Source organism: Equus caballus, chromosome 9 (genome assembly GCF_041296265.1).
Source record: "Equus caballus isolate H_3958 breed thoroughbred chromosome 9, TB-T2T, whole genome shotgun sequence".
Classification (NCBI taxonomy): domain Eukaryota; kingdom Metazoa; phylum Chordata; class Mammalia; order Perissodactyla; family Equidae; genus Equus; species Equus caballus.
The window spans coordinates 90,290,694-90,304,362 of record NC_091692.1 but is presented as its reverse complement, the minus strand read 5'-3'; the positions used below and the strand labels follow the sequence as shown (position 1 = coordinate 90,304,362).

General features: G+C 45.5%; 1 protein-coding gene across 9 annotated transcripts in view; it reads left to right on the top strand.

Moving 5' to 3' along the window:
• Positions 1 to 13,669, top strand: part of ZFAT (zinc finger and AT-hook domain containing) — a 204,455-nt gene that overhangs the window by 118,936 nt on the left and 71,850 nt on the right. For 7 of the 9 annotated variants that reach the window (XR_011421457.1, XM_070221857.1, XM_023648997.2 and 4 more), the window contains exon 11: positions 6,429 to 6,517. The exons of the other annotated variants lie outside the window; for them this stretch is intronic. Coding sequence is in view for 6 of the 7 variants with exons in the window: in XM_070221857.1 (XP_070077958.1) it covers positions 6,429 to 6,517 (89 nt within the window). In the remaining variant the exon portion in view is untranslated. The remainder of the gene's footprint in view (positions 1 to 6,428; positions 6,518 to 13,669) is intronic. 9 annotated transcript variants of the gene reach the window in all.

Genomic DNA, 13,669 nt, shown 5'->3' with positions numbered 1-13,669 from the left:
TACATTTAAGAGTCGTGTAATGTTCCATTAAGGTGGTGATCCATGAGTTACACAACCATTCCCTTACTTTTTGGACAATGTATTATTTTCATTTTTCCTCCTGTTATTACACTTTATGTTGCAGGGGACGCTTTCGTGAATATAAACTTTTCCTCTTTTGGGTAAGTTCCTTAGGACACATTGCCAGGAGCAGGCTGGCTCTTTCGTTTTGGTGCTTTTAATCGTGTGTCACACCGCCAACTTACTTTTCAAAAAATTATACCAGAAACATGCAGTGTTCCAGCTTAACTCTTTCATTTTTAGCAACTTCATTTTATTTAAAATGTTCAGTTTCTTAGTTTAATGAGGATCAAATCTTGCCATGTTACAAATTTTTAGTTATTTGATAACTATAAACTGGAACAGGCAAATTAGAGGGTTAAATGGATTGAGTTAATGTGTGTGAAGCATTGGTAACAGTGACTGTTTCACAGTGCTCTATATAAGTGTTTGCTGTCATTGGACTTCTTTTGATTAATTAAATCTGATTTAATCCTCTCTTGAGTGAGTTGTTTGTTCCTGTCGTTTTTTATCTGTTTGCTTTCTGGGGTCTTCGCGTTTGATATTCATGTGTTCGCTGTTCATTCAGCAGCTGTATTTGTTGGGACTCTTTTGGTTGCAGTTGACGTGAAACTCATTTGAGGTCGCTAAAGCAGAAAAGGGGCGTTTATTATAACGGCACCAGAAGATCTTATAGAGACTCGTGGTCTGTGTGTTTTCGGTTACTTCCTCCCAGAGCTGTCTTCACCTCCTCTCCGTGTGGCTGAGTCCTTCTCATCCTTCCATCTTAGCTTGACTGTCGCTTCCCCACAGAGCCCTTCCCTCACAACCCAGTCCCTTGGCCACACCCCATCTTCTCCCGAGTCACCCTGTTTCCTTTGTAGCTCCTTATAATCTGGAATTGCATATTTGCATACCTGCTTCTTGTCTGCCTAGGCGATGAGCTCCATGAGGCAGGGGCTCTGTTGTCTTCTGTGCTCTGGGTCCAGTGTGGTCCTGGCACACATTGGCCCCCTCATGCTTGTCAACTGAGTGACTCCAGCCAGCCGGGGACTGTCTTCATCATTCACCTTGGCTCCTCTCCTTCCTTCATTCTGATGTCATGTCTCTGTCTCTCTGTGCTGTTGTCCCCTAACCCCTCCTGCAGATTGGCTGGTTGACTTATTTACTCCACAGGGTGGAAGTATAATTACCAGCAGCTCCCGAGTTACCTGCCTCGGATCCAGGCAATTCAAATCCCTGACTGAGCTAGGGTCTGTTGTCCACCATGGTCTAATCACCTGTATCTGGGGTGGGGGCTGGCGAGGAGAGCCACTTAGCAGGCTCCAGGAGTGTGCTGTGTGATCTTGGTGATTGTGGCAGGGACAGCCAGTGTGTCTGAGCAGACATCCTGTTGGGGCGCTCCTGTAACTTACTGCTAGTCTTACAGCCACATGTGCTCACTGCCAAGCACAAGGACGTGGAATGAGAAGTGTGCTGTCCCTGTCCTTGCAGCCCCGCGAGGGTGCCTGATGGACCAACCAAAGGTGAATCCACAAGCGATTGTGTGCGTAGGCGCTTTGGACACAGCAGTAGACAATAAAACAGCAACGAAAGCAAAACCCACTGTCATGGAGCTAAACAATAAATGAGATAAACCAGTAAAATATATGGTCTGCTACAATGGAGCTATGAAGAGATCTCAAGTATGGAGAAAGTTGAGATATGAAAATATTAGTATGAAATGATTCAATTTCAATATGAAAATATTACAGGGTGAGGAATGCTGAAAATGGATCAGTACAGGGACTGTCATTTTAAATGGGAGGATCCAAGGAGAAGATGACATTCGAATGAAGACTTGAGGGGAATGAGCCAGCAGAGCCTGGGGGCATCTGGGCAGGGCAACCCAGGCCTTGGGGACAGACATACAAAGGCCTGGACATGGGGTGGGCATACTGTGTGCGTGGAGTGTAGGGGGAAGGCAGAGCATGAGCTCAGAGGGTCCCGCAGCCATTGTAAGGCGTTCCAGGTTTGCTCTGAGTAGAGACAAGGCCAGAGAGTTGCTGGGGACAGGAGAAGGGAGGCTTTCTATAAACTCTTTGAATATATATTATAGCTGCTTATACCTTATTGTAGTTTTACACTTTCCCTTGCTCTCTTGTTATTCTTTCTGTTTCAGGTGTGTTATCTTAGGCTGGCTTAATTAGACCTGTCCTTGGATCATCTCAGATTGCATCAGGGAGGTCAAAGCAATAGGACTTGGGAGATGCTGCCTCAGCTCTCCCGAGTGGCCGTGGTGGGACAGGATCTGCTGCTGGGTCACCTGCACGTACCTCAGCCTCGTCGCTCAGGGCTGCTGTTCAGGTGCTTGCCGGCCCCGTGTCCGAGTGCGTCTTTGTAGCAGACAGTGGTTACCACCTCATTTTTCTAGCGGTGCTGCTAAGTAGCAGAGAAGAAGGAGCCCAGTGTCACACAGATGTGTGGACAGAGCCAGAAAGAGAATGCACTGCCCCCACTGCTGCTCCTCTTGGGCAGCCCTGTCTTTCTTTTTCTTTTTTGCTGAGGAAGATTCATCCTGAGCTAACATTAGTTAGCAGACTTTCTCTATTTTGTATGTGAGCCACCGCTATAGCCTGGCCATTGATCCATGAGTGGTGTGTAGGTCCACACCCAGGAACCAAACCTCACCCACCGAAGCAGAAAGTGCCAAACTTAACCACTAGGCCACCGGGGTTGGGCAGCCCTTTCTAATGGCTGCCATGCCATGTGATAGTATGGTGTGTGTGTGTGCAGATAAGCCCACGGCTGTTATAAATCCTTTGTTCCCTTTGGGGAAATTGTGTCTTGCCCTTATTAGCTGAAAGGATTCTTACGCGGCTGTGAATGGGGGCTTTGGGGTCTAAATCCGAGCTCTGCCACTGACCACTTCATAACCTGACAGGTTGCTCAGATTCTTGATCCTAGTTCCTCATCCATGAGAGGGGTGACACTGCCTGCCTCCGCAGTCTTTGGGGTCCATGGGTGAGATGGTAGGCATCAAGTCACAGCACAGCTGCAGGTGGCCAGAAGCTCAGTAGGTAGAGCTAGGCAGCTATGTTGTGTGAACAATGAATTACATTGTAAAAAATCAACCTCTTTTTTTCTTTATAATCATTCTTTTCTTTTCCTGGGATGCTGTGTGATTCGCATCTACATGCAGCCATTTGATGTTCATCTGGCAGCCCTTTGAGGTCATTCTAAGCTCGAGTAAATGCTGGGCTTTTCAGTCGGCTCTCAGAGTTATTCTCAGGGGAATCTTGGTACAAAACAATCTGGTAGTCTCAAAGCATTGCTCTTTTATGATTAGTCGTGCATCTGCATTGCATTATTTTAATTAGGCAGCAAAAGATTATGTCGAGTGCTCTCCCAGGCCTGTTTGATAGGGGCTGTCAGTGGTTGCTGAAAACATTCGTAGTATTTATTGCCAGAGCTCTGGTGCCTCGGTAAGGGAAGGCTGTTCGGAGCTGCCTTCCTTCCTTGTCTCTTGCAGAGCCTTGGGAGTACGTCCATGAAAGGCTGACTCTTGATCTCAGATAAGGCAACTACATTTATTCGTTTCAGCTCTCTTTCTCAACACTTAATCTTTTACTCTTTGATTCAAGTGTACTGGTAATGAGTGACAAAATATTTACCAACTCTGGTGGTGAAGACCCAGACACCATTTTGCTCAGGCTACCTGACACAGTAATGATGTATTTATGTGAGCCACACATCACTAGAGAAGTGTGGATGGCCGAGATTATATGAAAGATGTATAGAAATGTGTGGCCTTACGTTTGAAAGAAGGTGATGCTGTATTTAAGAAAAAGTGTTAATTCCTCTCTAATGATGATTTGTCTGCCTTACACTTGAAAAAGTTTCCCCCACACTTTAGACTGGCAGATTTAGTAGAATCTAGAATTTGGGGTTCATTCACCTGGAATAACAGGTACAATTGTAGTGTGAATATGTTTATACTATTGTTTCCCTTTTGCTGCTCCTATTAAAAGTGTGATTCATGTAAGATGTAAAAAATTTCCTTTTGGTTTCTTGCCCAGTTCACTTTAGTAAAATGCATGGAATGTGTTCAATATATGCCACACACTCAGGCACTGAAGATACTAAGAGGGGCAAGACATGGTCCCTGCCTGTGGGCAGTCAGTGGCAGCCCCAGGATTGTGAACAGGTGGTGACAGTGCTGCAGAGTTGGGGCACGGAGAGAAAGAGTGTGCAGAGGGGCAGGCTCTTAGCCCAGGTACCAGAGATGTTGTTTAACTTGAGTTTTGCGCTAAAGTGAAGAAAGACTAGATGCTGAGAGGCGGTGCATCCCAGGCATGGTCCTTGTTAGCAAGGACTTGGGGTTCTGAGACTGCAAAGGCAACGCAGAACGTTCTGAGAACTGAAGGAGTTCTGTGTTATGGAGCCTAACGTACAGAGGGGAAGGCAAAACAGGAAGTCAGAAAGAGGGGTCAGGCAGGGAGAGTTAGTTCTGGTTCTGGAGGGCCTTCTATGCCACGCTCTGCAACTTCAGCTTTGTTCTGTAGTTGGAGTCATCAGCGTGTCATGCAGGAAGAGCTGTGGGAGCGTTTATGTGTTAGATCATCTGGATGGAGGATGGGGCATCAGTATGTATGTTATGTATTGATGATGGATGGATGATAGATGGATGGGTGATTGATGGATGGATGAATGGAGGGATGGATGGGAGGGTTACCTGAAGGCACTTGCCATTGTCCAGGAAAGAAATGAGGAGGCCCTAAACTAGTGTGGAGGTGTTAGAAACAGAGAAATATTTAGGAGATGAAATCAGGTGCTGAAACAATGAGATGAGTGTAGTTAGGGTCTTGGAGATGTTGAGGAAGGCTACCCGGTCTCTGCCTCGGGAGATCAGGCGGGTGATAAACTGGGAAGACTGGAGGTGGAATCCATTTGATGGGTAAAATAATGAGTGCTATTAAGGGACAGCTGTGGACAGCTAAGCAGTAGTTCAGCAGACATTGGATACTCAAATCTGAGGTTCAAAAAAGGATTTACAAAAGCCTGTTGGGACCTGTTATATGCAAGGATGCTTGTAGAAGGAGAAGAGTAGGAATGCAGGCTGGAACACTGTGGCACATCAGTGTATAAAAGACGTAGATGGGGGAGAATGCCTTGAGGGTAGTCAGAGAGGCTCAGGGAGGCAGGAGTGTTGGAGATTCAGAGGAGCAGAGATTTCCAGAGCTTGGCCCCTTAGCAGAGCCACATGCAGTCGAGTCCAGTAAAATAAGGAGTGGAATCTGCCATTGGCTTGGCATCATGGAGTTCGTTGGGTACCTTGGGGAGAACAGGTTTTGGGGTGAACTCGTGCCATCAGCCGGCTTTTGCTGGATTCAAGAGTGCATAGAAAGGGAGAATGGAGGCCGCAGAGATCAACAACCTTTTCACTTGGCCTGTCCGAGAGGGAAAGGTGTGAGGTCCCCAGAAGGAGCCAGTGTTTCTGTGGTACCCCATGTGCAGTGGCTGTGGTCGTGGTTCCCCGAGGAGGCTTGCCGCATTAGAAGCTGTTGGTGAACCATTTACTGCTGTGAGAGGTAGGTCATATTTATGTTTGGGTCACGGGTTTGTATTATTACAAGTCGATGTTTTACTTATGCTAATCAGAGGGTTAAAAATGTAGTGTGCCCTGTGTATTCATGAATTTATTTAACATGTGTGCCTGTTCATCCCATTATTGAATTTTTATATATTGCTAAAACATTAATCCTCTTGAAAGAGCAATGTTTTGCATTCTTTGTAGTTTTCTTTCTATCATCCCCTCCAATCTGCCTTTGACCCTCCTGCCAGAGTTGGGAATTCCAAACGCAGCCCTTTCTCCTTGGCTGAATGGCCTTCTGCAGATTCTCCTGGCTCTCAAGATAATGCCCATGCTCCTGGTGAGATGCTGCAGGCCCTTGACGTTCTGGCCCCACAGCCTCTCTTGGGTCAGCTCTTGACACTCTCCAGACCTCCCTTTAGGTCCTGGAAGGAAGATCCAGCTGCTCCACTGTTCTGACCACCCTGGAGGCCACACCTCTGTGCCGTCCCCCATGCGCACCCATCTTCCTCCATGCTTCTTTCCTCTAGTCAGCTGGACACAGCCTTACTCTTTCTTTAGGAGCTTGCCCACATGTCTTTCCCCAGGAGGAACTGTCTATTCTCCTCCCCCTGCGACAAGCTCCCTTCCATTCCCACCTTTGGGAAACTGAGCAGGCTGCCTCGTGGCTGGGCACTTACTTCCCGGTTCCCCTCTGAGACTCTGGATTCCCAGATGGCAAGGGGCATCCTTGTGTATCTGGCTTGAGGCCTGGCCCTGCCTTCACTGCGGGAGCTCTTAGCCTGGCGGCGCTCACCTTGTCCTCCCTTCTTTCTAGGGAAGCAGTTTAAGTGCACGGTGTGTGACTACACGGCGGCCCAGAAGCCTCAGCTGCTGCGGCACATGGAGCAGCATGCCTCCTTCAAGGTGAGAGGGCTCGGGAGGCGGAGTGCGTGTTCTGGCTGGAAATGCATCACTCTTCAAGAAGGAGATGGAGAGAGCATCCTTGCATTCTTTTTGGTGTTCCCCTCACTTTGGGCCCCTTGGCCATCGCACGTGGAGTCTGAGGCATGGCTCAGTTTACTCCGTGCTGTCTCCTTGCAGAAGTGTTGCATTTCTCTGTACTTTGGAAACCAAGTTCAGAAACAGTGTGTAAGACGATGTGGGCTAGAGCAAAGGGACGCTCTTACCATACGAACCTGAAGTGACTGAGAGGAAAGAGTGTGGGTTTTAGGGACGATATGTGTGCTCTGAAATCCTGGCTTGCCTTGAGGAAATCACCTGATACGACAGGTGTGGTGATGCCACCTGGCAGGCTGTTGTAAGAGCTGGAGAGGGTGGTCACAGAGTGCCCACCACAGTGCCCAGCATGTAGCTGGTACGTGGGAGACCGTGGCGCTCCATATTCTTTTTTTTTAAAGATTGACACCTGCTAACATCTGTTGCCAGTCTTCTTTTCTTCTTCTTCTTTTTCTCCTCAAAGCCCTCTAGTACATAGTTGTATATTCTGGTTGTAAGTCCCTCTAGTTGTGGCATGTGGGACGCCGCCTCAGCATGGCCTGATGAGCAGTGCCGTGTCTGCACCCAGGATCCGAACCGGTGAAACCCTGGGCTGCTGAAGTGGAGTGCGTGAACTTAACCACTCAGCCACGGGGTCACTCTCCATATTCTTTCAATACCTCTGATTGATGTTTCTTTAGTGTGGGTGGTCATATCCACTTGGCCACTGCTAGTGGGGCAGTTACTGACAACAGCAACTGTGCTCCAGTGAATTTGTTTAATAAAAAGTTCTGCTCGGCACATGGCAACTTGACCCTCAAAATTGGTGATTCTGCCACATACTCACGGAAATGGGAAACACGATGTTGTAAAATGTTTGTTGAAATTCTGTCCACCGCTAACTCCCAGAGAATGGCGGAATGTGGAAGGGACCATTGGTCACCACACTCAGAGGCTGCATTTACTGAGCATCTGCTGTATGCCCACAGTGTGCCAGGAACTTCACAGTCCTCAACTCGAAGTCCAAATCTCCCCCACTGTAGACATTATTGTCCCTATTTGACAAGTGAAGAACCTGAACCTCAGAGAAGTTAGCTGATCACCTGTTAGTCTTTTCTGCCATGCCCATATCTACAGATTTCAGTCACTGTTAGAATATTGACCAACTTGTGTTATCACCGCCTCTGAGGTGACGAGGACCCTCCCCATGTGATGCTCAGAACAGCCCTGTGAGAGAGAAATTCTCGTGATCTCTCTTCTTATAGTGAAGAAACCAAGTGGCTCAGAGGGGTTATTAAGGGCACATGTGCTTTAAACACCCAGGAAGGGAAGGAGCGAGATCTTGGTCTTCGTCTCCGAGTCCTTGGCCTGAACATTTCTCAGTTACTTGTTGTGGGCAGAAAGGGGGAATTGGAAAGCCGGAGGATGTTGTTCCTGTTGCTTATGTAGCCGCTTTAACGTCAGTGTTGAATGTGAGTTTCTTAGGGAAGACCCACACGTCACCAGGTGGGAGGGTCGCAGTGCCTCAGCCGGGGAGGTTCTTCAGTGCTCTGCACATTTTGTACTTAATTGAAGTTAAGAGCTTTATTTCACATTTCACAGCTCGTGCATGTGTTTCTTTGGGGGGACTCTAGGTTTTCTTAGACGAGTGCAGTTAAAGTACAAGAGGACAGAGGGCTAAGGCAGCGCTCACTTTATAGCTGAGAAACTTAAACCCAGCGAGGTTAATTATTTTCCTTGCTATTCCAGAATTGGCACTAGACTTCTCATTTATTTCTTGGTTTTCAGTGTGGAACGTTTCCTTTCTAACCAGACACAACTGAGCAGTCTGTCTGCCCTGAAATCCTCAGTGTTTTCATTCCAAGATTTGTTGAATCTTAGGTTTGTGCGCAGAGGAAATGGCTTTGGGAGGGTTTATCTAAGGTGTCACTCTCGCGTGTAGACGTCAGCTTTTCCCTGCAGTCACACCGTTGCTGTCCGCTGCTGGGCCTCAGGAGCTGCTCAGCTAAGCTGGACTTGGGTCAAGGCCGGTTTCCCAGGGGCTCCCTGTGGGTTCAGACATCCTCCTCCGAGCGGCACCTCCGCTGGGAAGAGAGACAGGCCTGAGTGAGAACCACCAAGTCGAACCTGGGCTTCTCTCCTCCCACAGCTTGGGCTACTCTTCTAGTACAAGTGAGTGTACGTAGTGTTTCTCCACTCACTGGGACTGACAAGGCAAAATGAAATGGGTGCCTGCCGACCACTCAGTAGTAAATAACAACTGTTCCCCCTTCCTCTCTGCCTGCCCCTGTCCTAGTTTTCTATTACTGCTGTGACAAACTACGCCCAACTTAGTAGCTTAAAACAACACGAGTTTATCATCTCGTACTTCTGTGGTTCAGAATTCCAAGCCGGCTGCCCTGAACCACAGTCAAGGTGACGGCAGGGCTGTGCTCTTCCTGGAGGCTCCGGGAGAAAATCCATTGCCTCAGCTTTTCTGGCTTCTAGAGGCCACCTGCATTCTTTGGCTCATGGCCGCTTCCTCCATCTTCCAAGCCAGCAACATAGCATCCCTCATCCTATCTCCATCTCTGACTGTCTGCCGCCTCCCACTTCCACCTGTAAGGACCCTTGTGATTACAGAGGGCCCCCTTGATACCCCAGGATATTGTTCTATCTTATGGGCAGATGATCAACCGCCTTCATTCCACTTGTGGTCTTCATTCCTTTTTGCCATGTAAGGCTCCAGGGATCAGGACATGGACATCTTGGCAGGGCAGCGGGGGCATTATTCTGCCTACGCCTGCACTCTTTTTTCTTCCTTTTATCTCTGCTCTGTGGTAGAAAATTTTCATCCAAATCAGAAAATACATGGTATGCCTGCCCCCACACTCTCTTTTTCTACCAACAGCAGACGTTATCAAGAAATTGATCCTCTCTGTTTCACTGATCCTGGATGAGCCCTCAGAATCTTCGGGCAGACACCACTAATCTGTTGCAGTTTGCTTGCAAGATGAAACCAGTTTACTTTTCCAGATCTAGATCTGTAATTTACAGCATATAATTTGTGTCAGTTAACACGGCAATAAGGGCGGATGCCTGCATTGCCTTTTTAAATTACATGTTTTTATTTATATATTTATTTTAAAAATAAAGTTAATATGAGTTCACTAAAGATTTGGAAAATGCTTTTCGGTCCCTTTTCTCGTACAATTTTTGGATATATTGTTTTTTTAGACATGATCCAGGTCATACTGTAAAAGAGCATTTTTTGATGGTGATTAAAACATCAGCTTCACCACTGATAGAGCTCTGTTGGAGCATGTGGTTCGACGAGTGGCTAAATGGTTTACTAAGAATACTTCACTTCTGAGTGAGAGTAACCTCCCAGTCTAAGGCAGGGCTGGGGAGCCTGCATGCTTTAGGCATTATAAGTGTTGTCTTTTTTATTTATCATCATTTCATAGTCATTTTCCCATTTTGTGAAAATATATTTATTAACTACTCTCTCTCTCTTTTTTTTTTTTTTTTTTTTGGTGAGGAAGATGGTCCCTGAGCTAACATCTGTGCCAATCTTCCTCTATTTTGTATATGAGACACAACCACAGCATGGCTTGATGAGCAGTGTGTAGGTCCATGCCCGGGATCCAAACCCACTAACCCTGGACCCCTGAATCAGAGCGTGCAAACTTACCTACTACACCACCAGGCCAGCCCCAATTTCTTAACTACTCTTAATGGCTGCTTAAGGATGAGCATCATAGTTTAGTTAACCAATCCCCTCAAAATTGAGTAGTTTGATCATTCTGAGTTTTTGCTGTTAAAAGTAACCCTACAATGGACATCTTCAGGCCAAAAGCTTTTTTGTGTCATCCTTAAAATCTAAGAGATTATAAACCGCTAGGTAAAGCCCATCAAGCCACTGAGAATTCAGAAAAATGAATGTCTTGTATGCACTTCTTGCAGCTGAAATTAAAACACATTCCCTAGGGTGGAACTGACACTGTCAGTCTTAAAGACGTACCCGAGGAGGTGCTTGGACAAGGGGAACTGCTGCCGAGCAGGAGTCTCTAAACAAAAAGAGGCTTGTTCCCTCAGTCTAGCTGTTCAACTCTTTGCTTTCTTACAAATAAACCAGCCCACACGCCGTTCTGTAAGGCAGTGTAATCAATAGGCAGAATCGCCTCGTGGAGTCTTGTCTGTTAGGCTCATACGGCCCCATCACTCTGTCGATAGAAATGTTCTCAATTTTAGGGCTCGTTGATTCAGTGGCAATCTCCTTGCCTGTTAATAAAAAGTGGCTGTATTTTATTTTTTTAAATTTTTGTTCTGAAATAATTTTAGACTTACAAAAGTCTCGCTGAGTTCCTGTGTACCTATCACCACTGTCCCCCCGTGATAGTCTTCTTTAACCATAGAATGTTTTCAAAACTAGGAAATTGACTTTGGTACATTATTAACCAAACTGCAGACCTTATTTGGATTTTACCAGTCTTCTCTCTCTTTATTTTGAATTAATAAGCTTTCTTAAAGTAGTTTTAGTTTCGTAGTAATATTGAGAGGAAAGTGCAGAGAGTTCCCATATACCTCCTGGCCCAGCCCCCGCGTATACAGCCTGCCCCATTTTGAGCATCCCCACCAGCATGGTACATTTGTTACAATTAATGAACCCAAGTTGAACATCATAATCACCCAAAGCCCAGAGTTTACATTAGGGTTCACTTCTGGTGGTGAACATTCTGTGGGCTTTGACAAACCTATAATGACGTGTTTCCATCATTAGAGCATCGTCCAGAGTGGTTTCACTGCCCTAAAAATGTTCTGTGTTCCACCTGTTTATCCCTCCCTCCCCTCAACCCCTGGCAACCACTTATCTCTTTCCTGTCTCCATAGTTGTGCCTTTCTCAGAATGTTATATAGTTGGAATCATGCAGTATGTGGCCTTTTTAGGTTGGCTTCTTCCACTTAATGATGTGCATCTAAGCTTCCTCCATGTCTTTTTATGGCCTGATGGCCCATTTCTTTTTAACACTGAATAATATTCCAGTGTCTGGATGAACCATGGTTTATTTATCCATCACCTACTGAAGGACATCTTAGTTGCTTCCAAGTTTTGGCAATTATGAATAAAGCTGTTATGAACATCTGTGTGCAGGTTTTTGTGGGAACATATTTTCAACTCCTTTATGTAAATACTAAGGAGCACAATTGCTGATCCTATGATAAAAGTATGTTTAGTTTTGTGAGAAGCTGCAAACCTGTCTTCCAAAGTGGCTGTACCGTTCTGCATCCCCACCAGCAATGAATGGGAGTTCCTGTTGCTCCATGTCCTCTCCAGCTTTTGGTGTCATCAGTGTTCTGGATTTGGGCCACTCTAATAGGTGTGTAGCGGCATCTCGTTGCTTTAACTTGCATTTCCCTACTGACATATGCTGTGGAGCATCTTTTCATATGCTTGCTTGTCGTCTATGTATCGTCTTTGGTTAGATGTCTGCTCACATCTTTTGCTCATTTTTCACTTGAGTTGTTCATTTTCTTATTGTTGAGTTTTAAGAGTTCCTTGTGTATTTTGGATAACAGTCCTTTGTCAGATAATGTCTTTTGCAAATGTTTTCTCCTCATCTCTGTAGCTTGTCTCTTCATTCTCTTGAGTAACTTTATTTATTTATTTATTTTTTTAAAGATTTTATTTTTTTCCTTTTTCTCCCCAAAGCCCTCTGGTACATAGTTGTATATTCTTCGTTGTGGGTCCTTCTAGTTGTGGCATATGGGACACTGCCTCAGCGTGGTTTGATGAGCAGTGCCATGTCCGCGCCCAGGATTCGAACCAACGAAATACTGGGCCGCCTGCAGCGGAGCGCGCGAACTTAACCACTCGGCCACGGGGCCAGCCCCTTGAGTAACTTTATTTTTAAATAAACTTTTATCTTTTCATTTGAAATGGACGTTTATTTAAAGAGGGCACTTCTTTTTGCTAGCCTTATGTATATCATTACATACTGTTTGAAAGTCGTATGTTCATTTCACTGGGATTCGTACAACCTGTGAAACAAGATTGTAATTCCTGATTCTGAAAAATGGAGTTGTGCTATTTTCTTTCCCGTCATGAGGAGGGTAGGGGAGGAGAGGAGAGAGAAATAGATAAGAGTCAGAGCTTGCATCATGACCCCATATAAAAATGGTTCTACAGATCTACCATTTTGGTGATTTGGGGCCATTCTGCCTCCCTCCCCAGGTTGCTTGCTAACGTGACTGATTCACTCATTCATTCTAGGAAACTTTTCTAGATTTCTCTTAGAGTGCTTGTTAGATATCAAAGCCTGAGAATGGTACTTTAAGATAGTATTTTTCAAAATCCAAGGAAAAAAACATGGATTGAATAGCCAGAATTCATATGATGTTGGCTTTTTATTTGTCTTATTTTTAGAAACGATGATCTCATATTAAAAATAAGTTGCTACCAGTAGCCCAATTGAAAAACAGGCAAAGGATATAAAGAGAACAGGTCACAGGGAAGAGAATAGCTCTTGGGTATATGATAGGATGCCTAACCTCAATAATAATAAAAATCAAGTAAGACCACAATAAAATGCCATTTTTTGTTTATCAGATTAGTAAACACTCAGAAGTTTGATAGCGCATTCCATTGGTGAAGCTGTGGTGAAGAGCCAGTCTCAAACATCGTCACTGGGAGCGTAAATGGTTAACACCCCTGTGGAGGTCAGGTTGGCAGGATCTCTCATAAATGCAAATGCATGTTGTTTGCCTCAGCAATGCCTCTTGTAAGAATTTATCCTACAGATACACTTGCATATGTACTAAATGGTGACTGTGCAGGGTTATTCATTGGAAACAACCGAAATGTTCATGGATAGAGAAGGGGTTAAATAAACAACGGGGCATCCAAACCACAGAATGCTGTGTGGCTGAAAAGAGTAAGGGAGTTCTCTGTTTACTTGTTTGGAAGGACATCTAAGATGCGTAATGAAGTGCAAACATAAGATTCAGAACAGAATGCACCACGCTGCCTTCGGTATGTGAAAGGGCAGAGATATATTTGCATTTACTTGTGTTTGCTTTGAAGCCTCTGGAAGCATATAC